Source organism: Euprymna scolopes, chromosome 11, assembly GCF_053919585.1.
Source record: "Euprymna scolopes isolate OS-2025 chromosome 11, ASM5391958v1, whole genome shotgun sequence".
NCBI classification, from domain to species: Eukaryota; Metazoa; Mollusca; class Cephalopoda; order Sepiida; family Sepiolidae; genus Euprymna; species Euprymna scolopes.
The window spans coordinates 19,990,877-20,017,814 of record NC_136492.1 but is presented as its reverse complement, the minus strand read 5'-3'; the positions used below and the strand labels follow the sequence as shown (position 1 = coordinate 20,017,814).

General features: G+C 34.4%; 1 protein-coding gene across 1 annotated transcript in view; it reads left to right on the top strand.

Annotated features, from left to right (window-relative positions):
* The window catches only part of LOC145288268 (uncharacterized), a 72,895-nt gene that overhangs the window by 25,496 nt on the left and 20,461 nt on the right, over positions 1-26,938 (top strand). Inside the window, exons 11-16 of the mRNA XM_080136305.1 lie at positions 2,774-2,852; positions 7,201-7,335; positions 10,976-11,019; positions 13,371-13,473; positions 21,008-22,451; positions 26,324-26,421. Coding sequence (XP_079992431.1) covers positions 2,774-2,852; positions 7,201-7,335; positions 10,976-11,019; positions 13,371-13,473; positions 21,008-22,451; positions 26,324-26,421 — 1,903 coding nt within the window. The remainder of the gene's footprint in view (positions 1-2,773; positions 2,853-7,200; positions 7,336-10,975; positions 11,020-13,370; positions 13,474-21,007; positions 22,452-26,323; positions 26,422-26,938) is intronic.

Here is a 26,938-nt window from a genome sequence, read left to right as displayed (position 1 = left end):
TCCAATCTATGGTCTCCTCTGTCTTGGACGAAAAACACTTGTCTAGATGAAACCACTATCAATAATTTCCCTCACTCTTTATTTGTACCTAAACATAAACGTAGATTCTATGAACAAAACTTGTTTCTTAGAACTACATGCCTGGTGGAACTCTGTTCTGTTTTCCTGCTTTCCAACTAACTACAATATGGTTGTCTTTAAGTTCAACATAAACAAATTCTTGATGAGTCATTCTCTTAAGTAATCCAGTTTACCAAATTTTCATGACTAACGATTACAACATGTTCTCTTTCAACACTGTACACTCATTAACCCTTATCTTTACGTGGCTTCCGGGCCTTGATAAGTGGTGACTCCTTTGTAAAAAAAAATAAAAAAACTAAAAAAAAAAAAAACATATTTCATTTATCCTCATATATAAATTTGAATATACTTCACATATATTTTCTTGCTACCATGCACAAAAAAATATAACATCTTGCAATCTCTATTACATGATCAAGTGATGATTCTCTATTGTGTCGGACGATCACGAATGAAAATTGTTTCAAACTCCAAAAGTAACAAGTCTATGTCTAAATAATAAATCCTTGGAAGCTCTTATAAAAACAGTAATCAAATGAGATTTTTTTTCCAGATAAAACCTGGCAACCACATCGCCAACATGACTCCAAGAATGTACACTCGCCCTATGAGGTGCTTTAAATAAGTTTTTTTTTTTTACACAGTGATCACCACTTATCAAGGCCCGGAAGCCACTCAGGGAAAAGGGTTATTGCAAGTACATTACGTTAGTGTGGAGATTTGATGTAGTGTTTACTTAAGGGGGCGGTTCAAATTATGATTAAAATGATTAAAATAAAGAAATAATTAAAATTTATTGAAATTTGTAATTAAATTTGTGATAACTTTTGGAAAATGTGTACTTACTTTACTCATCTGACCTGCATAAAATTTGTTCAAATTTTTGAAATGATCAACAGATGAAATGGAGACAGAATGGCAATTGTATTTAATTTAATATGCTTTAAAGAATGATTACTGCCTAATTACATATATATATATGTGTGTGTGTGTGTGCTTGTTCAGAACTTCCCCAGTACTAAAAATTCAAAAACCAAGAAAAATCTATGTAATGTACGTGCCCGTGATGAAACCAAAATATCATATTCCAAAAACCATGCAAATTAATAAAATAATTTTAGTTTTATAAAGAAAACGATTTTTGAGTAGATTTTCCAGACTGTTTTCATGTGGCCACTTTTATTGAGAATACACGCATGAAATTCTAGTCCCCTTCAAAGTAATCTCCTCCAGCTGCAATGCACTTGTACCATTCTTTCTGGAAGGATCCATTGAAGTCCTTTTGTGTGAGTGTGTCAATGACCTTCATCACAGCCTCTTTCATCTCCCCAATTGTCTCATAACAGCTGTTTCTAAGGTTTTCCTTGAGCTTAGGGAATAACCAAAAGTCACAGGGGGAGGAATTGCCTTGATGTCCATCTTGGTCAAATAGTCTGTGACAAGGATGGAGTTGGGGACGGGTGTATTGTCCTGGTGGAAATGCCACTGACTCGATTTGAAGAGTGCTGGCCTCGTTCTGAACTCCCCTAAATCCTCAACATAGTATTCCTTATTGACTGTCTGTCCAGTGGAAACCCAGTGCATGTAGATGATGCCTGTGCTGTCAAAAAAAAGGATCATCATAAGTTTAAATGTCTGTACAAAAAAAAAATCTGGAAACTTATTGAAAGCACCTTGTAAATCTCCTCACACCACCTTTGGGGTAGGGGGGAGGGGTACAGCGGGGGAAATCTTCAATGACTCGCATACAATCCTTCTTCATCTCAAGCACACATCCTTACACACACTAGCAGGAGTCAGGCAAATAGAAACAAACAACTACTCACAGCTACACACGCACACCAACAAGAACAAGGTGAACCAACACACATACACAATGCTACACTGCCAAATACTCACATGGATACATATATTACTTACAAACACGTGATTGAAAGTAACTTTTATATTCTCATCTCTTCTATAAAAATGTTCTGTTATAAAATTTTATTTTTCTCAATTTTTTCATTTATAAAAGACTCTTTTTATGTTTTTAGTTTGCACATGTTGACTAGTGACCCCCCCCCCCTCTATTCTTTCACTGTTTCATTCTGGTCCCCAAACCTTGCTAATCTTTCACGAAAAACACTCGTCTAGCTTAAACCACTGTCAATAATTTTCCCCACTCTTTGACTGTGCCTTAATCAAAACGTAGATTCCATGAACAAAGTTTCTTTCTTAGAACTACACACCTGTGGAACTCTCTTCCTTTTGCCTGTTTCCAAGCTGACTACAACTTCGACTCTTCAAGTCTAACATAAACAAATTCTTGATGAACCGTCACCCCCCCCCCTTAAGTAATCCAATCTACTAAATTTCCATTACTAATGACTACTACGATATTATCCCATTGAGTACTGTACACTCAATAACTCTTATCCTCGAGTGGCCTCAGGGCTTCGATAAGCGGTGGCTCTTATGTAAAAAAAAAAAAAAATATATATATATTTCTATTTTATATGCTATCGGCATCAAAAATGGACCTACTAAAGCCAGGAACCATTCCACAAACCTATTTAAGTTTAATATGCATATAAGCATCTATTTTAAAAAATTGTTATGTCATGATTTTTCGTCTCGTGTGTAAAATGTTTATTGCAAATTTTAGAAAATACAATTGGATTTGAATTTATTTGTAAAAATTTTTCAGAACGGATGTCAGTTGTAATCTTTCCAAGTTAATGGGCACGTTGGCCATTTTAAGTAACCAAAGTGAATGTTCCTTTAAGGTGAGTTTTTAATGTCACCAACCCCCTTTTTTTTTTTAATCACATCTAGCATTTTATTCAATGATAAAATGTTTTACAGAAGTTATTTTTTATTTTTAATAGAAAAACTTTTAATAGAAAAAAACAAACAACCATCTTAACAGTAAAATTAAACCCATACTTACAGAATGGATATCAGGGTTCAGAAAATCAGTTTTATCGTTTTCAGATCCGCCACTAATAATGAGTAAATACCGTAAAGCAGGGGGGATAACTCAGTCTGTTATTTAACCAAGTAATAGTGAATGGCAGATCGACAAAATACGTAAAGTGATTTTTATTTTTTTAATTAAAATCCTGCTCAATAATTTTCCCTAATATTTGGTAAGGATACTTATTTTTGCATGATACATAAGTATAGCAAAAAGTTTTGGTATAACTGCATTATAATAGTGAAATTTGAAATTTTTAATTTCAAAGCAAACTAATGCTCTCTACTTTGTCATGTTACAGTAATGAATATTACCCAAAAATTACCCCCCAAAAAAAAGCGATTAGGTAGAAAAAAAATAATGAAATAAAACATTTTTTGACAAAAATTAGCAAATATAACATTTGGCAAAAAAATATAGGAGAGTTCCAAAGGGAGGTAAATAGTGTGTAACTACAGGATGGAGCCTTCTATCATGTCTGAAAGTGATACAACTAAGTTCAACAAGCAAGATCGGAGATGCGCCGTTGTACAACTCATGCTCTCTACCGATCCAAGTTATGACAACAGGACCATTGCCAGCACCCTCAAAATGCAGCGCTGGATCGTCACAAATAACGGACATACCCAGGGTGATGAAAACAAAGTTTCCAGTCATAGTTATGTTCTTTGGTGTGGTTTCAAGTGAGGGCCACATCATGCCACCTCTACATCTTTGAAGTCAGTTTGAAAGTAAACACTAAATTGTACCTGGATGTGCTGAATAGTGTGTTGATACCCTGGTGCAATCAGGTAGCCGTTGGCAGATCCTGAGTATGGCAAAAGGACTTGGCGCTGGCCCACAAGTCCAAAGAGACCCAGGCTTGGCTTCAGAAGGAGTGCTACAACTTTGTATCCTTCTCTCATCGGCCACTCTCCTCCTGAACCTGAAATGATTACTTTATTTGGTCATACATCGAGAACATCACCAACATGACCTCCCACAACACGAGAGCCAGTCTGATTGCCATCATTCGCCAAGCTTTCGCTTGCTTCCACTTCCGAACCTGTCTCGAGGTGGTGATTGAGGCTGAAGATGGCTATATTGAGTAGATGTCTGCTCTACTATACAATCAAGTTATCTGAATTGATTTTTTTCAATGAATGTTTTAAAATAAAGCTGTAGTGTTGTTTTCTTTAGAGTGACACTTTTATTGTTCCACCCTGCATTGCCAATTATTTACTTCCCTTGTTATTTTGTTACCTGTTCCCAAAGAAATATGGGGCCGTTTTTTTATGATAAAGATAAAAAACTCATGTTTTGGGTTTTTTTTTTTTAAATAATGCAGTAATACTTAATTACTTCTGACATGCCAATTAAGTAGATATCATTTCTTTTAGTTTAAATTGACACAATAAGTCACTAGATATCATTATTTTAAAATCAATTTTTCGTTTTCTGAATTTTACTAGTATAGTGTAGTTTCATCAGATTTTTTTTTTACTTGATATGTGATTTTCAATTGTGCTCCGTATTGTATAATTAAAAAAATATATATTAAAATAAAAAACAACTTTGCAATGATAAAAAATGTTTGATTTGATTATCTATATATATATAAAAGCGAAAATGCATGTATGTATGTTCGCTTTTTGTGTATGTCTGCAAAAGGGGCTTTTTTCATCGGCCTTCTCACACGGCTCGCTACTTAAAACTTTTTATATCACGTCTAAGTGATAATATCTACGACTTAAGAATGGGGATCACGTGTATTTAGTTTGGCCAACTTTCACGCGCTGTTTTTTTTTTTCAGATATTTCTATTGCCGTGTGTTTCTTTCGCTTTTCAGTATAAAACAAGCGAAAACTAGCTTGCAGCTGCATCATGTTTCATTTCATTTTATAAACGTTAAATTAAGATGCTTTTCATTCCTGTTCTCTCATGGCCGAGATGATTAGATCCTTGGTTTTTTTTCCATTTTGTTTCCACCTCCACATCAAAGTACTTTTCTACTAAAACTTTTTTTTTCTTTTACACCTCCAAACACCCGGCCAATGTTTTTTCTTTTTTAACAGGGTTGTTTTGATCACAGCCCCCACCCAACACACACACCTACAAACACGCGGGCTTGCTAGTCTATATATATATATATATATATATATATATAAAAGCGAAAATGTGTGTGTATGTATGTTCGCTTTTTGTGTATGTCCGAGAAAGGCTTTTTTCCAAGAAGCGATCAGTCGGCTCACTCCTTAAAACTTGTTATATCATGTCTAAATGATAATATCTATGAGTTAACAACGGAGGCTGCTTGTCGATTTAATTTGCATGAGTTTGAAAAGCTAAATATTCCGCATTTTTCGATCGCCGCATGTGGATTGGGCTTTTTGGTATAATAAAAGTGAAACAAAGCTTTAGACATCGTCCGCTGGGAACGTCCAAAAGCAATCAGCTTTGATCAATGCGTAGTTTCTCCTTATATCAGACAATTGCTATTCAATTTGAACAATCCCCTTATGGGGAGCTGGTACCCCCCCCCACACACCTTGGGAAAACAAAAAAGAAACAAAAAAAACTGCCCCACAGTAAATAAAATACTGCCCCGCAGTGAAAGTTGACCTCATTAAGTTATTAAGCACGGGCACCTGCCAATTCTTAATACTTAAATAAATTCAAATATGTTTCCGTTACTATTTCTTGGTGGCCCAGTGGTTAACGGCACCCGTTTATTTTTTCACACTTTAATTTCCAACTTCGCCTCAAGGCTTCGGGTTTGATCCTTTATACTTACCTATCAAAACTTTTTTGTTTTATTTTTACCCCTCCCCCCGACACAAACACCTGGGCAACGATTTTTTATTATTCTTTTGTTTTGATTTACCCAAAACCACACACACCTCCAAACACCCGGGCAACACCGGGTACCACCCGCTAATTTGTAATAAAAAAAAATTTAAAAAAAAAAAAATTAGAAAAAAAAAATTAATTTTCAATTATGAAAGCCAGTTTGATTTTCTTATGTGTATGTATAATTTAAAAAATAGCGAAAACAAATTATGGTGGTTGTCCAGAATTTTCCTTATATTAAAAAACAAAAATACAGAAAAGTTTGTATGATGTACATAGCCATAACATAATGAAAAGATCATATTCCAAAAATTACGTCAATTGATCAAGTAGTTTTATTTTTAAAAAGAATATGATTTTTTTTAGCGATTTTGGGGTGGTTCATGGGAAATCATAAGCATTACAAGGGTTATGATGCAAGTTTTAATTATTGTGGAGTTGTTTCTTCAATATGGGTGGTGCAAATCAGAGCCTTTTTGCTTACTCATAAAACTACTTAATCAATTTATGTGATTTTTGGAATGTGTACATACCTCATATAGATTTTTTTCTTTTTCTTTTTTAACAATTTAAGAAATTCTAAACAAGAACCCATGTTATTGCTTCCCCGCCTCACAAAAAAAAAATCACCCTAATACGTGTGATAAACACTCCTTGTCTATTTTCGATGTCAAAACCGGATACTGTCATCAAGTTGACTTTTTCCCTTTTACCAACGAATGTTCTCTGTTATATTTGTTTTGGGGTGCTTATTTAGAATTACACTTATTTAAAAAAAAAAAAATATGGAAGAATCTTTATGCTGTATATATATGCCATGGAATGAAGATGTTATATTCCAAAAATCACATAATTGATCAAGTAGTGTTTTTAACAAAGAAAATAAAATTTTATAAAGTGATATGGGTTCAAGAAGGTGTCATTTTGCTTTAAAATTCAAGGGCGATAATTAAATTCGGCTACCAAGATTTTGTTTGTATTCATAATAACTTTAAAACTTTTTAATTGCTAAAGTCGAAAATTTTTATTTTCTTAATTAAAAAAAAAATTGATCAATTTATGTGATTTTTGGAATATGACATCTTCATTCTGTGACAAGTACATATAGAGCCTAAAGACTTTTCTGTATTTTTTTTTTTAAATAAGTGTAATTCTAAATAAGCACTTTTTAAAAAAAATTTTATCCGGGATTCCAAAACTAGAAGGAGCTTGAGCAGCTTTTCTACTCTTGAGGCCATGTTGAAGTCCAATAAGTTTTAATTTTTTATAATTAAAATAAATCTATGACTTCAATTATAAAAATTAATAACACATCTTCTATATTTCAGGTTTTATTGTCTTATGAAATTAATGAGACGGCAGTTTTTATTAGAGAAATTAGTGAATATTGCCTTGAAACCTCAAAAGTTTGGTCTCGTCAAAAATGGCTTGAGCGAGACTGGCTCAGTGAAGATATCACAAAGGTAAATATTATCATGGATTAATAATCACGGCCTAATCACGTTGACACCCCAGTTCCTGCTGGATCACCGAAATTAAGCAACTTGAACGTGGTCAATACTAAATGGGTGACCATTTGGGACTTCTAGGTGCTGTATGTGCTCTTCGCAAGTATTTGTCTCCGTTGGATTGACTATCCTTAATTTCAATGCTTGCGATTTCCGGTTTCGCGATGGACATATGAGCTAAGACGTTGGGTTTTTTTCACCTCCTTTTCCTCCTTTGCATTATGGGTTCAGGCCGACCTGCCTACTACTTTTTTTTTTTTTTTTTTTTTTTTTAACACCTCTCTCCACCCTTTAGGGTTCCTTACTACACCACCTCTTCACACCTGGCCAATGCCAGGTACCCTTGCTAGTATGTTAATAATTGCATAATGACAATTGAGTAGATAACCTTGCTTTTAGTTAAAATCAACAAATAGTTCAATGGAAATTTAATTTCACCGGATTTCGCTGGATCACCGAAGCTAAGCAACATTGAACCTTGTCAATACTAAATGGGTGACCATTTGGGACTTATAGGTGCTGTATGTGCGGAGAGCACATACAGCACCTGTTTCCAGTCGTCTTGGGCTTCTCCTTGCCATTGGACTCAAACAGTGCCAATCCAGGAGAGATCTGGTTGAAGATTGCGCAACTCTTGCCTCACAATTACATGCACAGCTGTCCCTACAGGGGTTATCCTTTGTGTTTCAAGATTGACCGGAGACATAGAATAATTAACATTCACAATTAATATTGCTTGAATAAATAATTTTTTTAATTTTATTTACTAACAAGTCACCACTTATCAAGTCCAAAAGCCATTCGATTATAAGAGTCAGTTAGATGGATGGCTTGTCAGTGGAATGATGGAGAATATTATGAGAGGATAAAAATTGATGAATGGAATGAACAAAATTTGATCACTTAGGATGGTTTATGACAAATATTTGAAGATGACCGTGTCCTAGCTTGATTGAAGTAAACCCATGGTAATGTGATGAGAAGGTCTTGGAAAAAAAACTCCTGAAAATTCCATTTCATGTTAGGCACATGTAAGAAGACTGGTTAACGTCAGATCACCGAAGTTAAGCAACGTTGAATCTGGTCATTGCTAAAGTGGGTGACTAATTTGGCAATTCCAGACGTTGTATTGTAGGAGGATGTCGACACCTGCCTGCAAGAGTTGCAAAAACCTAACGTCGTCACCTTCCCTGACAGAGATATACATGTGTCTGGGGACCGCTTGTGAATTTCATAATCCCATGAAACTTCCACCTTTGGAGGAAGCCGGTTAAACCCAAATACACACACACATGTGTAAGACGAAAGAAAAATTCTTTTCAGTTGTGGTTGAAAGATGAGTTGTTGCTGCAAAAGTTTTACAAGGAAATGGCTCCAGAGATCAAAGCTTAGTTCAGCAGCACCTTACATTGAAATAAGATAGAGTAAAGAAAAGACTTACAACGTCTCTTTTGTGAGAATGTTTGTAGAGGATGAAAGGGACCATCTCCGTACCAGATTGTAAAATCGGTTTTGTATGCTATAATAATCAGTGGGAAGATATAACCCAAGGTGAGAAAGTGGGGTTTGAAAAACCATTGCCTTAGAGGAAGAGCACCCTGGCTTACAAAAAATGCTTGGACAGCCCCATCAGCATTCCCCAAGTAGAGGCACCTCAGGTGATTAGCAATAAACTAACTCCTTCTCAAAGCAGGTGACCATACTTTAGCCAATATGACATAATTACATTGACACACCGATTCTCACTAGATCACCGAAGTTAAGCAACGTTAAACCTGGTCAATATCAGTTAGGTGACCATTTGGGTGATGTATATAGGAGAACATTGACACCTCCCTGCAAAAACCTAACGTCGTCAACTATGCATGCGACTGGGAGACCGCTTGTTAATTTCATACTCCGATGAAACTTTCTTCTTCGGGGGAAGCTGGTTAAACCCATCTAGGGTGAATGCCGCCTAGGTATGGCACTTAGCCAACAGAGAACAAAGCATCTCAACGATGGCATAAACTCTGCTTGCTTTGGAATTAAGAAAAAATTTTGCTGGAGTTAATTTTATACTCTTTTACTCTGTCAAGGGAAAAGAATATTGTGGAGATATTTTGTATATGGATTTGTTTTAGAATGTGGTAAGATGAATGTGTGTGTGTGATACGCATCTATTATGATGTCACAATCTAAACCAGTGTTTCAACGAGGCCAGTTTTATGCATTTTTAAATATTTCTGAAAAATCTATGAAAATTCCAATAGGTTTTATACATTTTGTAGAAATTTTTAAAGGTTTTCACAAATTTTTTGAAAATTCTAAAAAGTTTCCATTAATTTTTTTAAATTCCAAAAGGTTTGCATAAATATTTAATAATTAACATTTGTTTCAATGGCAGATTTCATGGAAAGAAAGGGAGATAAATAAGTTTGTCATAAAGCACAAGATTTTAAGAATTTTCCTACTTTAATAGAGGATGGAACAATAAAATTGCCGCTCTAGAAAAGACATGATTCCATTTCCATTTGATAAAAACCAGTTTTCTTTTTGTTGCAGACCATCTACTATTTAGCCAGTTTTGTACAAATCCTAAGAGTGATAGGAATCTTTGATCATGTCCGAAAGTGACAATGTTCAACGAGCAAGATCGGAGATGCGCCACTGTACAACGCATGCTCTCTACCGATCCAAGTTATGACAACAGGACCATTGCCAGCATCCTCAAAATGCATCGCTGGATTGTCACAAATAACGGACATGCCCAGGGTGATGAAAACAAAGTTTCCTGTCATAGTTATGGTCTTTAGTGTAGTTTCAAGTGAGGGCCACATCATGCCACCTCACATCTTTGAAGTCGGCTTGAAAGTAAACACCAAAGTGTACCTGGATGTGCTAAAGAGTGTGGTAATCCCCTGGTGCAATCAGGTGGCTGCTGACAGACTCTGGGTGTGGCAACATAACTCTGCGCTGGCCCACAAGTTCAAAGAGACACAGGCTCTCTTCAGAAGAAGTGTTACGACTTTGTATCCTTCTCTCGCTGCCCCCCCCTCCTCCTCCGACCTGAATCCACTGGACTACTTTGCTTGGTCATACGTTGAGAACATCACAAACATAACCTCCCACAATACCAAAGCCAACCTGATCACCGCCATCTGCCAAGTATTCGCTGACCTCCCGCCGGCGCTTATGGAAAACGCATGCTCCCAGTTCGGGACCCATATCAAGGCGCTGACTGAGGCGGCTATATTAAATAGATGTCAGCTCTACTACATAATCAAGTTATCTGAATTTAATTTTTCAATAAAAATTTTTAAAATAAAGCTGTAGTGTTGTTGTCTTTAGAGCGACAACTTTATCGTTCAACCCAGATAAAACTCAATTTGATAAATTCTATTTTTACATGTAATCATTTTTCTACTGAATTATTTTTCGTAATTTTTGGAATTTATACTAATTTTGACATGACATGTAAGTACGTAATAATGTTTATTATCTGAAATACATTTGTTGAAAAACCTGGCATACTGCACAAGCACTCCAAAATGTTTAATCATGTTGATTATTTCAATATTCTTAAATGTTTTTTTATTTTTTTGCTTTATTGTAGGAAGAGAAATTCTTGATAAGTTGGCCGTGTCTAAATTCTTTCTGGTAAGGAGATTTATAGTTCATAAATTGCCCATTATATACAACTAGCTTTGCCCAGTCGTAAAATATGTGTAAATATTGTATTTTAATTTGTCCAGATTTCGTATATATTATTATAGTCGTGATTTCAAAAATAAAAAACAAAAAAACAGTATTTGGGTGCCATTAGCTAGAATTGAAACTGAAAGCAAAACTGTAGCATTCAAAGCTGGTGATGTTACCACTGTACCAACGTGACACGCATATGAACTGATTTAAAAATAAACTAAGATGAATGTACATAACGTATAACAATTTTTTCAATTTTGAACCCTTTTTGACCCTTTAAAAACTATTTTTACTCGCTAAAGATGCATAAAAAAAAATGGTCCATAAAAAATCCAATCATTTCAAGATCCTAGCGCCGCTCTGCGACTTTTAGTTTTGAAAGAAATAGAGTTTGAAAATATGGAGACAGACAAACAAACATAGTGAGTTTTATAAAGTAGATTTTGAATAAGTTCAAAAGTTGTAGGAAAAGTATTGCTTCCTGTTCAGAAAAACAAAAAGAAAAAAATTGTATGATGCGCATACTCGTGATGAAATTAAAATATTATAAGAAAATCATTTTTAAGTGATTAATGAGAATTCATATGCATTACGACATATATCTTGTAAGAATTATTGCTGAGTTATCTCTGTTTGTTTCTTAAGATTTAATTAAAAAATGATGTACGAGACAGTCACTTTTTGTGTACTCATAAAATTTGATTTTCTTATTAAAAATTAAACTACTTGAGCAATGTACGTGAGTTTTAGAATATTATATTTTCATTTCGACATGGGTACGTACATCATACAGATTTTTCTTTAATTTTGCTTTTTAATATAGGAGGAATTCTGGATAAAACCAAAGTTTTATTTGTACTAAGTTTAAATTTACAGGTTTTGAATTTGTCATTTTCTGCAGCAAAATACATTTGTGAACCTATGTTAGTGTTTGTGCTCACAGCACAGACCGTGATCGTCTGCTCATTAGTTGTCTTTGTCGGAATTCATTGCTTAATTTTGGCACTGGTCATAGTGTCAATGTGTTGTCGATTATTACTGTAACAGAAATTAATTTTCCTTATATAAAAGATTACAACTTGAATTTAAAACAAGCAATAATGTTTTATTTTGAGGTTATAATGGTACCTGGTTTCTGTCTCTAAGACCTGCAAAAACCTAACTAACTGCCTTTGCTTGTACTGTTTGAATCTATAGATATCACTTGGACGATGATACCAGTTGAGATTTATCAATTGTTAATCTACGAACATAAAAACTGACTTGTATGAACATTACTTTTGACAAGTCTCAAGTAGCACACAAGATCTTTCAGTTGGAAATTATTTCCTTCCTATGGCAGGAAGATGTGACACAAGGTCGGGAAATTGGGATTGGAAACAAGTACCCTAGAGGAAGAGCACTCTGGCCAAACAAAAGTTCCCTGAATAGTCCTGTTGGTATTACCTAGGGGAAGCACTTCAGGCGGTTAGCAATAAACTAACTCCTTCTTAAAGGGTCAGAAAGCAAAGTCTGAGAAGATGGATTACCTGAGACTGATAGAGAAGAAGCTATCCTCAAAAATGACAAAGACCTTGCCAATCTGATTTTGGTATGAACTAACTATGATCTCTCGAATGGAGATTTTTAAAAAAATTTTTACATGGGAGTTACTGCTTATCAAAGTCCGAAGGCTACTTGAGGATAAGGGTTAATGAGTGTACAGAGTCCCTGAGACAACACTGTATTAATAGTTAGTGGTGGAAATGGGTCAGAAATAGATTATTGGCATTGGGGGGGGGCAGCTCGGCAAGAACTTGTTTACATTGGACTTGTAGATGGTCATATTGTCGTCAGCTGAAAAGCAGGCCAGCAGAACAGTTTCACAGGCGGGCAGTTCTAGGAAAGAAGCTAATTTCATGGAATTTGCGTTTAGATTTAAGCACAGATAGAGAGTGGGGGAAAATGTTGATGGTGGTTGTAGCTAGACGGGCGTTTTTTTTTTTTTTTTTTTTTTTTTTGTGAAAGTTTAGAAAGTGGTGGGACCATAGATTGAAGTTCAGACAATCACTTGCCATGAAAATAAAGATAAAGCAGATACAGGCTCATAGATCTCTTCTGTTAGAAAAAAGGTTACAGGAAAGAAAAAGGGCATCGTCTACTCCGTAAAAGAAGGTGAAAGTTTGGTATCCAGTAAGATACCCCATCCCCAGCAAAAAGAATGAGAAAAGAAAATTGAGTTTTAGTAGTTTGAATAATCCAATAATATATTATCATCACTTTTTTTTTTTACGCTTTCATTATTTGTTATCATGTTTTATTTTCAGTTCTCAACTGATGTTAGCGTCGATGTCATTGAAGCAATTATTGTTGCTACCAGTTGAACATTTGAAACGCAAATTTCACTGGCTTCCTCAACGTGTTATCGAGGTGAGTTTAAAATGAATTATACCTCTACTACTGAAAATGAATTATACCTCTACTACTCGTGATGTCACCAAGGGTTCCAGTTGACCATTTGGAACCTGCTCACAACAAGGTTGCTGCTCTGATGAAAAATGCAGAGATGCCAAAGGGTCCCAGTCCATAATAACCATAAATGTCAAAGGGTCTAGGTTTATCAAAATACCACTCTCTTTTATGTTGTCTGAGATCAAAGTGGGGAATCTTCTGACGTTGGTCATCAAAGTTGTACTGCCGAGGAACAAAACATTTTTAATTCACTACCTGCACAGCAGTAGCGATACAGTGTAATGATGAGAGGCCTTGACTGTCGTTTGGGCAGTCGGTTTCGATCCTGGCTTGAGGTAGTTGACTGTCTAGCTGCCTTGATGAGCTGTGATACAGCAAAACAGTACTGTCTGTGGATGACTAAGTTCAAAAAGATTTTATCCAATCTACAGCAGACATCATCGGTACAAAGCTAAAGATATTTTATTTACAGAAAAAAAATTTTTTTTTTCTTCTGTAATGCTATCGCTTAAACAGATAAACCCGTCTACCAGAAAACATTATCACTAGTTTCCTCCACTCTTTATCTACACCTAAACCTAAACATAGATTCCATGAGCAAAGCTTCTTTCTTAGAACCGCACGCCTATGGAATTGTCTCCTGTTTTTCTGCTTTCCAGCTGACTACAATATGATTGTCTTCAAGTCTAACGTAAACAAGTTTACAATGAGCCATTCCATATAAGGTAACAAATTTAACGAATCTCCATTACTAACGGTTACTATATTGTCCAATTTCTACTGTACCCTCTGTGACCCTTATCCTCGAGTGGCCTCTTGGCCTTGATAAGTGGTGATGCCTATGTAAAAAAAAAAAAAAAAATGAACTCCAGTATCTCACTATTGTAGCTAGTCTCAGGAAATTCAACTCCTAGACCCTGACGCCTTCTGCTAATTGTTATAATGCCTATGGGCCCTGATTCCATTAGATACATCCACTAGTAAATATAAGGTGGGTGTATATGTATAATAGGAATTTTCAAAACGTTCTTAGAAGCATCTTTAAGAAAATTAAGACTTTGACTAAATAAAAAAATATTTTCAAAATGGCATTACAATGCAAATATTTCATTAAAAGTCATTAGATTTTTTTTAAACTTAAATTTTTTTTTTTATTAATTTTGGATAGTAAAATATTCATCAGGGAAGGAAAGAGTTTTTTTTTTTTGTTTTGTTTTTTGTAAATAACATGTCCTCAGCTCGGGTTGTAATATTGAGGCTTTGTGTGGATGATGTTGCACGTTTAATAGTGGCTAAAATCTCTTTACTTTGAACTTATTTTTAGGTGAATGATTGATTTAGTGATTTGTACCTATGTGCCTTTTGGTTTCATTACAAGCATTTCAACCATTAATTGAAAATAAAAATAAAAATGTATTACCTTTGATTATTTGAAATTTTAAAGAAATTTGAAAACATTTAAATTGTCAGATAGAAAGTAATTTATTAGCTAATTCTCATGTATTAAAAAATTGAAAAGTTTAGGGAGCTATTTTATATCCAATAACTTTATAAACAAACATGAATGAAAGAAACAAAAGAAAATAAAAATATGAAAAAAATATAAATATAAAATAAATAAAAAATAAATATGAAATGAAAAGAAAAGAAATAAAAATGAAATGAAAATAAAAGAAACAAAATAAAAATATGAAATGAAAATAAAAGAAATAAAAATGAAATGAAAATAAAAGAAACAAAATAAAAATATGAAATGAAAATAAAAGAAATAAAAATGAAATGAAAATAAAAGAAACAAAATAAAAATATGAAATGAAAATAAAAGAAATAAAAATGAAATGAAAATAAAAGAAACAAAATATAAAATATGAAATAAAAATAAAAGAAATAAAATATGAAATAAAAATAAAAGAAAAATATGAAATCAAAGTAAAAGAAATGAAAATATGAAATAAAATAAAACAAATAAAAATATGAAATAAAATAAAACAAATAAAAATATGAAATAAAATAAAACAAATAAAAATATGAAATAAAATAAATAAAAATAAGAAATAAAATAAAAATAAAAGAAATAAGAATATAAATATGAAATAAAAAGAAAAAATATAAAATATGCAAGAAAAATAAATATAATAGAAATAAAAATATGTCACATTTGTGCTAGTGAATCTGTGCCCCATTTGAAGGTTCTTGATAAATTGCAAAAACGTATCTGTAATTTGATCAGCCCCGTGTTTTCTTTTTCACTGCAACCTGCTATCTCTTTCTCACAGACGTGATGTTGCTAGTCTCAGTCTTTTCTACAAATACTATTATGGCGTGTGTTCTTCAGAATTGTCTGATCTATTCCCTGTTTCCTTTATTCCAGCTCATTTGACTCGTTAGTCTATTGGTCTTCATTAATTCACTGTTTTAATACCTCAATGTATCATATCATTGAATATTTTTTTTATATTAGCAGTTATTAATTAAAATGATTTAATGAAAAAATAAACAAGATAAATTGTTTAAACCATGGTCTTATTTTCATAGGACGGGTACATAAAAACATAAAATAATTACTTCTTCATATTTAAATTTGCATATCTACATCTAAACACGTTTAATCTTGTTCTTTATACCTCTCTATGTATGCAATAGTTTTGTCTATAATTTAATCATAATCAATTCAAGTAATTCAAGACTAATGCAAAGATCCTCTTAATGTTGGCTGAACTAACTGGTCTTATATTGCTGTGTTTCTTCTTTGATATTAATATTAAATGAAAATAAAACAAAATGTAGAGGTGTTTATCTTCTTTTTTTCTTTTTTTTTTTTTTTACATAGGCGTCACCACTTATCAAGGCCGATAGGCCACTCAAGGAAAAGGGTTAAAGAGTGTAGAGTAGTCAAAAGGACAATATAGTAATGGAAGTTCGGTACATTTGTTAACTTAAGTGGAACGGCTCATCAGAAACTTGTTCACGTTGGACTTGAAGACAACCATATTATAGACAGCTGGAAAGCAGGAAAACGGAAGACAATTCCACAGGCGTTCAGTTCTAAGAAAGAAGCTTTGATCATGGAATCTATGTTTAGGTTTAGGTACAGATAAAGAGTGGGGAAATTATTGATAATGTTTTCAGCTAGTCTAGTGTTTCTGGTGAAAGTTTGGCGAGGGGGGACCATAGATTGAAGCTCAGTTGAACACTTTCCATGAAAATAACGATAAAACAGAGACAAACTCGCAACATCTCTTCTGTGAGATAGAGGTTGCAGTGAAGAGAAAAGGACATCTCCCATCAGGCCACGAATTTACTATGCCTATGGAATTGTCTCCTGTTTTTCTGCTTTCCAGCTGACTACAATATGGTTGTCTTCAAGTCTAACGTAAACAAGTTTTCGATGAGCCATTCCATATAAGGCAGGACAAGTCTTTTCTAGCAGCTCCTGCCCATATGTGGCAACATTATTCCATCCTTGGACGTATCTGGCTCTTATATAGATAGAGAATTGCATCAGCAGTGAGATATCTACTGGATCGATAGAAGGATCCGACCATTTTTCCAGCAGCCTTTATCTTTCTAAATGAAATTTAGGTGACCCTTTTTTTCTTCTGCATGGCAAGCAAGGCCAGTCAGATAACTGCAGACATTACCTCAAATCGACTATTTCCAACAAACATCTCACCAACCTCTACTAAGTTATATAATAATAATAATAATAATAGCAAACAATTATTTGGGGTGTTTCTATATTATACAAATGAAAAATTGAATTTCAAGTAAAACAAATTGTCATGTCGCAAATAGTAACATATCCAAAAATTACGGAAACTGATAGAAAAATGATTATTAATGAAAAACCGTTTACGATAAAGTTTATATGGGGAATAAATTGTGTCCGACATTTTGAATTACATGTGTCACGTGACATAAGCAACAGAACTTAATTATTGCCCCTGTCAAATTATCTTTTTTTTTTGTAAGTGTAATATACTGATTTCGCTTCCTTTTACACATTTCTTTTTTCATTAATTATTATTTTTCTACATAATCGTTTTTCATAATTTTTGGATATGTTACTATTTGTGACATGAAAATTATGCAGATACTATTTGTCTTGCTTTAAATTCAATATTTGTTTCCGTTTGTATAATATAGAAGTACCTCATGTAGTTTTTACCAATTTTTTTCTTTCAAAACAATTGATTTGTAATGGTAGTTTTTGTGAGGGATAGAATATAAAAAAAAAATAAAACTCCTGCATGAATAAACTATTATCATTTATTCTTCACTAGCGGGGGTACCTAGCGTTGCCTGGGTGTTTGTAGGGGTGTGTGTTTGGTGGTGGTGGTGGGGGGGGTAAAGCAGAACAAATAGGAAATTAGCCCTGTTTAAATATTAAAAAAATATGTTAAACTTAAAAAAATAAAACAAAAAAGCAGCTATATGAAAAATGGTTGGTGGCAGGTAGGCCAATCGGCTGACACCAAACACATGCGCTACGGTAATGGAAGCAATGCAAGATGCTAAATATAGCGATTAAAAAGTGAATGAGTTCAAATTGAGGTCAAACATCATTTTTAAAGTGCGTGCTTAATGAGGTCAAATCCTTTTACTGCGGGATAGTTCTTTTGAGTTTGTTTACCTAACTTTGTCTGTTTTGTTTTCCCCAACGTGCTGGGATAAACTAGCTCCCCCGTTTATTAGGGGAGTGTCAAAATGAAAGCAATTGTCTGATATGACAGTGAAAACCGACATTGACCAAACATTCATCGTTTTTCCGGGGAACTCCTGATACGATTCAGTTTTGATTTTTTTATACTGAAAAGCGAAACCAACACGCTGCAATCGAAAAAAAATCTTGAAAATAGCGGGTAAAAGTCGGGCAAATTAAAGATAGACACAACCCCAGTTTTTAATTCGTAGATATTATAATTTAGACAGTATATAAAAAGTTTTAACAAGGAGTGACACGACCGAGTGCCCCTTCGAAAAAAGCCTTTTGTGGACATACACAAAAGTGCACACACACATAAACACACATTTTCACTTTTATATAATAGACTAGCAAGGGTTACCTGGTGTTACCCGGGTGCTTGAATGTGTGTTTTGGGGGGAGGAGGGTAGATCAAAACATGGCCGGGTGCTTGGAGGTGTAAAAGAAAAAAAAATATTTTAGTAGGAAGGTAGGCTTGAACCCCGAAGCCTTGACATGAAGGTGGAAACGAAAGGGAAAAAAAGCCAGACACCTAACCATCTCGGCCATGAGGGGAAAGGAATTGATAAGTGTGTTAAGTTAACATTTCTAACGTGAAATTGACAGGTGCGAGGAAGTTAAGTCGTGTGATGTTTGACCTTGAAACATGACGTAAGCAATGGCTGTTCAGTTAAGATTTGTTGCGGAACAGTTTTTTACTGAACTTTGGGGAAGGAAAAGTAGTTCCCCCATTATTAGGGGAGTGTCTTGAAATGAAAGCAACTGTCTGATATGACGGTGAAAAGCTGATATTGACCAAACGTTTACATCGCTTTCTGGAGACCACAGGCCATGGGCCGGGGAGGTGGCTATTCACATCGAGTTTTTATATCGAAAAACGAAAGCAACATGCGGCGATCCAAAAATCTGGAATATTTAGCTTTTCAAAGTCAGGCAAATTAAATAGACAGGCGACCCCCAGTTGTTAACTCGTAGATATTATGATTTAGACGTGATATAAAAAGTTTTAAAAATGATGGAGCCGAGCGAGCAGCTCCCGGACAAAAGCCTTTTGCAGACATACATAAAAAGTGTACATGCATACACACACACATTTTGCCTTTTATATATATACTAGCAGAGGGTACCCGGCGATGCCCGGGTGTTTTGAGGTGTATGTGGTTTTGGGTAAATCAAACTTAACTAAAATAAAAAAAAAAAAAAAAGTTTTGGTAACTAAGTATAAGGATCGAACCCGAACCCTTGAGGCAAAGTTGGAAATGAAAGTGTTAAAAAGACTTACGACGTTAATCACTGGGCCACGAAACATACAAGAGAAATACATTTGAATTTATTTATTTAACTATTGACAGGTGGCAGCAATAAAAGTTAACTCTGCTGCTTCTATTTGACCTAATTAATGAGGTCAAATAGAAGTCACACAGTTAACTTGGGTTTGTTTACCCAACTTTGTTTTTTTTTCCCCCCAAGATTATAGGAAAAGGTCTAACCTACATGCGGCGAGCGAAAACTGTTGAATATTTATCTTCCTGAAGTAGATCAAATTAAATAGACAGGTGAGCTCCATTGTTAAATCTGAAATATTACGCTTTACATGTGATATAAAAAGTTTTAAAAAGTTGTTAGGCGACCGACCGCTTCTCTAAAAAAAGCCTTTCTTGGACATACACAAAAAAGCGAACATACAAGTGAAGAAAAGGGATTACTTCTTAGTTGAAAACTTTTTACTAGGAGATATTGTGTCTCCCTGGAATGTGCCAGGGGACATAACTCTCCTCTCAAAATCTCTTTCAGGCAAACGAGATCTCCAAAGCAAAGAGTTATGCCCCTTTTAATGAAAATCTGTCATCTAATAAAAATAGTTTACATACATAATGTCTTATATATTCCTCCTCCCCACCCTCAACCCATTCCGGGGAGCAGCTATTCCAAATATGAACATACTCCTTCATTGTTCAGAATTTCAAAAAAAGAAAAAACAAGAAAAAATTTTCTATACTTATCAGTTACTATATACATAACACATTAACGACTTCATCTCTATGGCGCAAAACTCTGAACCTGTAAATCTAATTGTCTCATTGTAATCTTTAACTTTTAATGGAATTTTCCACTTCTCTGCTCAATCTAACCTTATGTGGAAAATTTTAACACACCCACATTAAATATTGCTACAAAATAACAAACATTTGTAAGATTTATACTATTGGGTAGAATTACACTACATTTGGTGTAAAACACCTTCGTAATATAAATCTATCACAGTGGCTTCAAAGTTATAACACTACTAGTGCTTCTACTATATTAATAATAATAATAATAATCAGTTATAGACTCCAATAGTATTGGTAAGAATTGCAGCATATAAGTTTCCATAATGGAACAAAAAGATCATATTCCAAAAATCACACAAATTAATCAAATAGTTTTAATTTCATAAAGAAAATTATTTTTAGCAGGCAGTTAATAGGAAATTGTAGGCATTATAAGGCTAGTCTCACAAGTTTGAATTATTATGGAGTTATCTGCCCTGGTTCCTTCAAGATAGTGATGCAGCAGGGCAGTCCCGCTTTGCTTACTTATTTATAAAATGTGATTTTCTTAAAAAATAAAGCTACTACATAATTTTTGGAATATGACATTTTCATTTCATCACAGATTTTTTACTTTTATTTTTTTAATATTAGAGGAATTCTGGACATAATTCTTTGATAGTGAAATCAACAAAATAAAGTTTTTTTGTTTTTTTTTTTTGCCTTTTTATTAATTTTTCTTTTCTTTTTACAGCTGTTCCATGAAATAACTAACAAAGACTGTGGTCTACAACTAAAGGTCACCAATATACCGAAAATTTCATTTCCATCCCAACTTTCACCTGAAAAAACTCGGATGGATCCATACAAACCTTTACAGTCACCACGGCTTCTTACAGATAAAAATTTGCCGCCTTCGTGTGTCAGTTTTGAAGACAAAAATGAAATGAAGATGGAAACTATGCCGCACTTCGAATATGAAGAAGGGAAATGCTGCCAATCACCAAACTCTGATGATCTTGGTAGATTTCAAGTTGAAATTCCAGATTTGGAGTTTTATCATGATTTATCGAGAGAGACAAATACTTCCTTTAAAAATAATTCCTATAAAAATTCTGATATAGTTGAGGATTGTTCATTGGATGCGAATCTGTCTAGCAGCAACAAAAATTTACATAATGAAATGTTTTTGGATCCAAACAATGTGGATGAAATTACATTTGAATGCAGTCCTGAATATCGTAATTTTCAGTTGAATAACAATTTTGGAACACAGAGGCCTTATTCCTCAAAGGACAAGATCAATATTAATTTTTCGAATGAATTGGATTTGGCATCACTTAATGACAAGCCACAGACTCATTCCATACAGAAAGCGAAACCCCAAAGACAAGAAAGGGGAACATCTTTGATAAATCCAGAAAGACAAAGATCACCAAAACATGAAGAATTAGAGGAGTCGTCTTTAAATTCCTGGTCTCAGTTCTTTAAGGATTTTAAAGCCGAGAATACGAATAGCAAAACTATGTCTGTTTCTCCAAGAAGTTCCGATTTGACAAGTCCAATTTTTCATGCAAAGAATTACAATATCGGTTCAACAACAATTTCTAAAAGAGTCTCCAATTCCCTTGAGCAATCACTCGGATATTCAAGTACTCAGCAGGCATTAAAGTCTTTCGACTCGTCTCTTGATCCTTCGAGAATACAAAATTCTCTTGCCCCATCTTTTAATTATTCAGCTTCTCGCAAGACATCAAATTCTCTTGGACCATCTCTTAATTATCCAACTTCTCCAAGAACATCAAATTATTTTAATTCAACCATAGGTGCTACGGTTTCTCCGAGAGTTTCAAGTTCTTCAGCACCATCTATGCCCGAATTTTTGATCCCCACATCAAAAAGGGAACGTCATCAACCACAAAAACGTCCGTCTTATTCGGCTAAGAAGACATGCAAGAAACTTGAAGAATACAATCTTTCATCTTCTCCATTTTCAAGACAAGACAAAACAAGGAATTTGCACTTTTCGGTATATGACACAATTCCTTATTCTTCCTCAGATGCCAAGAGGGCAATAAATAGATATAAAGTTTTTCCGGACAACTTTTCACCCAGGTCCGTTGAATATCCGCATCGTACAAGGAAAAGAATAAACATTGGCTTGGCTCAACCGCTCATGAGAAACTCTCAGGAAACAGGTTGGTAGACACGAGCCGTTAATCTATAAATATAAAAGCGAAAATGTGTGTATATTTGTGTGTCCGCTAAAAACTTTCGACAGACACAACCAAAATTCACAAACTTGGTATCATATTGAAGCTCCATCCTTCGCCCGAAAAATATAAAAAAATTGGTCAAAAACGTTAATTTTTTCACCCCGAAAACGACAATTTTCTACAGGGGAGGGGGGGGGATCAACAAAAACGGTCCTCTCATGACGACGACCGGTTCTACACATGCGTCAGATGACATCATGACCTGATTTAGTTTAAATAGTTGAAGAACTGACTGAATTTCATTTATGTCGTGTTAGCTCAGTTGGTTAGGGCGTTGAGTCATTATCTAAACGTTTTGGGTTCGAATCGTGGTGTGAGAGGTTTTTCTCTTTTTTTTTTCGATTTTTTAAATTTAAATATTGAACCAGTGTTATTTAAGCCATTTTTCACATAACGTTCGTTTTTTTTTTTTTTTTTTTTCACTTCTCTTATTTTTAGGTTTTCATTAACACACCCAAAAACACCTGGGTACTCACCGATTTTTTAAATTTTAATATCAAATCTCCGAGTTAACAACGGAGCTCGCCTGTCTATTTAATTTGCTCGACTTCTGGAAGATAAATATTCAACATATGTTGCTCGCCGCATGTGGGTTAGTCTTTTTCCTATAATAAAGTGACACTAATTCTGGCGGTATTTTCCGTCTATCGGCGGAAATGTCCGAAAGCAATCAAATTTGATCAATTTGGAAATATTTTCCTTATATCAAACAATTGCTATTCAAATTGGACAAGGGGAGCTGATCCTCCCCACCCCACCCCACCAACATCTTGGGGAAACAAAAATAAAAAAAGCTTTCCGCAGTAAATGAAATACTATCCCGCAGTCAAAGTGAACCTCATTAAGTCATTAAAACGTGCACCTGTCAAATCTAAGTAATTAAATAAATTCAAACGTGTTTCCGTTAGTATTTCGCAGTGGGTCAATGGTTAAAGTCACACTTTTTTTTTTTTTTTTTTCACACTTTAATTTCCAACTTCGCCTCAAGGGTTTGGGTTCAGGTTCGATACTCATACTCATCTACCAAAACTTTTTTTTTTATTTTAACCTCCTCCTCCCCCCCCCCCTCGGAGTTTTGATTTACCCAAAACCACGCAACTCCAAACACCCGCGCAACGCCGGGTACCCCTCGCTAGTGATATATAAAAATGAAACAAAAAACAAAAAAAATGACAGTCAAGGGAAATAATTTAAAAAATTATTGCGAGTTACCATACACAGTTCTTTACGTTGACCCAAAAGACGTCATGAGGTGTTTTGTGGATTGGAGTTAGTAGTCCGTTTTAAAGAACTATCTCATGCCCGTATGTGTTAAAGGCGTAAAGTATTTATTGCATATATTTAAAAACACACCCACAACGCATTGGTTAACCATTTTGCAACACATACCTCATTTGGGTCAACAACAAAAAGAACTCTATGTAATTATATATATACGAGTAGGGTAGCCTGACATTACCCGGAATCGTATAAGAATCAATGAATGTTCCACAATTCCAATACTTTTTATTATCATCGAAATCAGTGAAATCATCCATTCTCAATTAAATCGATTCATTATCTGCTCTAGTCAGAAACCCAATGCGGAGCACTGCTTCCCTGTATTGACTTAGTCCACATTATATTGTAGAGAACCTACTGTTGATTTTATAAAATTATTTTTATACTAGCAGGATCTGTTTCTCAGCACCGCCCGAGGAGTTATGAAAGAATATTAAGTGAAGAAAATATTAAATAATCATTTATATAATGTTGTTCTAAAGTTACATAAGATAGTGGCTAATAGTGCAGACTTAATAAATTTGCATGTATCATCTGTTGTTGCAAACCTATAGTATTTTGGTCCAGAGGGGAATTTCTGCAATCAAATTATTATATATAGGATAATGGTTTTAAAGTTTAAAATACAAAAATCAAATATCATGGCTGGATTTTGCTCTGTACAGAAACATTCATTTTGAACATATCTCAATCTTATCAAAGAACCTACTGTTGATTTTATATGCTGGGCACTTTTGCTTGTGCGGTGATAAAACGTTTCAAATGCACTTGTGATGTTAGGCTGTATAAAAGTGTTAACTTCAGTCAAAATCGAATTCTTCTTGCTTTAATCGGATTTTTTCCAATTATCGATGTTTGATACTTATTGGGTGTATTTCGATGCAAAACCCATCTAAGAACACTCCCAGACACATTATATACATTTGTGTGAAATTTCATAAAAATCAGCCTAGCTGTTTAGAAGTCCATAAGGAACAAACATGCACGCACACACAGACAAAATGTCTTTTATCTATAAGTAAAGATTATAAAACACGCATTGATAACCTGTACATACTTTCTATACACACAATGGTATACTTTGTATATATGAAGATATATACACACAATGCATCTAAAACCAAGCTTCTATCTTTCCATCATCAATGCTCTAATTTCCATCTGGCATCAATTGAAATGAATGGCTCTCATCTTGAGGAGGTTCCATATTTTGACAAGCTTCTAGGTCTGACCTTTCCTCCTGATCTGAGGTAGAATGCGTATATCAAATCCATTTCCAGGGTTGCTGGAAAAAGGATGGGATCATTCTGCTGCTCCAGTAGATATCTCACTGCTGACGCAATTCTCTACATGTATAAAAGCCAGGTACGTCCAAGAATGGAGTACCGTTGCCACATCTGGGCAGGATAAGCTGATAGAAGCAGCTTATCTTGTCTTGACAGAGTTCAAAATAGACTTTGTAGCTTAGTGGGGGGACGCCCTTTACTCTTCCCTGCAACCTCTTTCCCACAGAAGAGATGTTGTGAGCCTGTCTCTGTTTTATCGTTATTTTCATGGCAAGTGCTCGTCTGAGCTCCACTTTTTGGTCCCCTCTGTCCTGACTTTCACGGAAAAAGTTGAAACCATTATCAATAATTACCCCCACTCTTTATCTGTGCCTAAACCTAAACGTAGATTCCATGAACAAAGATGCTTTCTTAGAACCGCACACCTGTCGAACTCTATTCTGTTTTCCTGCTTTCTAATTTCTAAATGGTTGTTTTCAAGTCCAATGTGAACAAATTCTTGATGAGCCGTTCCCCCTTAAGCAATCCAATTTACCAAATTTCCACTACTAACGATGACTACGACATGTTCCCCTTGACCACAGTATACTCATTAACCCTTATCCTCAAGTAGCCTCCGGGCCTTGATAAGGAGTGACTCCTTTCTAAAAAAAAAAAAAAAAATAACATGTATTGATACATAGTATAAACATGTCATTATTTAAATAAAGAGTTTATATGCCATAACATTTAACAAAAATTATATAAATTATGAGGGGTTATATAACATACCTGGAAGAAAAAGATGCATGAAATTCACATTCTATAAATGCACTTTTCCAATGTTTCAGCTTAAAAAACAAAATTCAAACTTCAAACCACTAGACTGCCACAGATTATCTTATGAAAATGTCATGTCGTCTTGTCATTTGTAGTTTGTTTATGAATGCAAAGTTATTTCCCTTTTTTCTTAAGATGACATAATTTTAAAAATTATTCCGGTTGATGAAATAATTTCTCAGACAGAATCGAAGCGAATTATATATATTGTACATAAAAGGTGACAATCTAGAATCCAATACTGATTTTTTATTTTAGGATAAAACATATTGATGACTAAAATTAACAAATACACCGACTTTACTTTATTATTAAGAAGAAGATAACTATTTTTTTAAATATTTTCATTACACAGCATTCAATCCTAAGACCTTTTGAGATCTTTATAATTTATCTTTTTAATTTTAGGTTCCATGGCTAGTCAACCTGTGTGTTCTCCTCCCAAAAGAGGCTATTTTGCAGAAACGGAGCTAAACAGAAATGCTGGACTTTCTGGAAGAAATCAGGTTTGAAAAATTCTGGCCAATATTTTATTGCTAATTACTATTATGTTCTTTCCATCATATCCGTTTTAGTGAATTTTATGTATTTTTTTTATTTTTTACAATGTAGTTACCACTTATCAAGGCCCAAAGGCCACTTGAGGATAAGGGTTAATGAATGTATGGTGGTCGTTTAGTAATCATTAATGGCTTAGATTGAGTAGAATTTTAATTATTTAAGGAAATGATTCAATAAGAACTTGTTTACATTGGACTTGAAGGCTTTCATATTGTAATCGACTGGGACTAACTTTTTCTGTCCAATGGTCTATTTCCTTTGATGACCTCCTCCTCCAGACAGGCTATAACAAAGAATTTCCCTCAGAACTGACCACCACAACGTCACCGGTTACAAATAAATACATTTTAATTCTTTGGTCTAGTCAAGTTGAGTTCCCCAAGTCCCTCGAAGTCTTGCAAACGCTTCTTCTCTATCCCATTCTTATTTGCTTGTGCTCGCTTCCAACACCCTGGTGCGTCT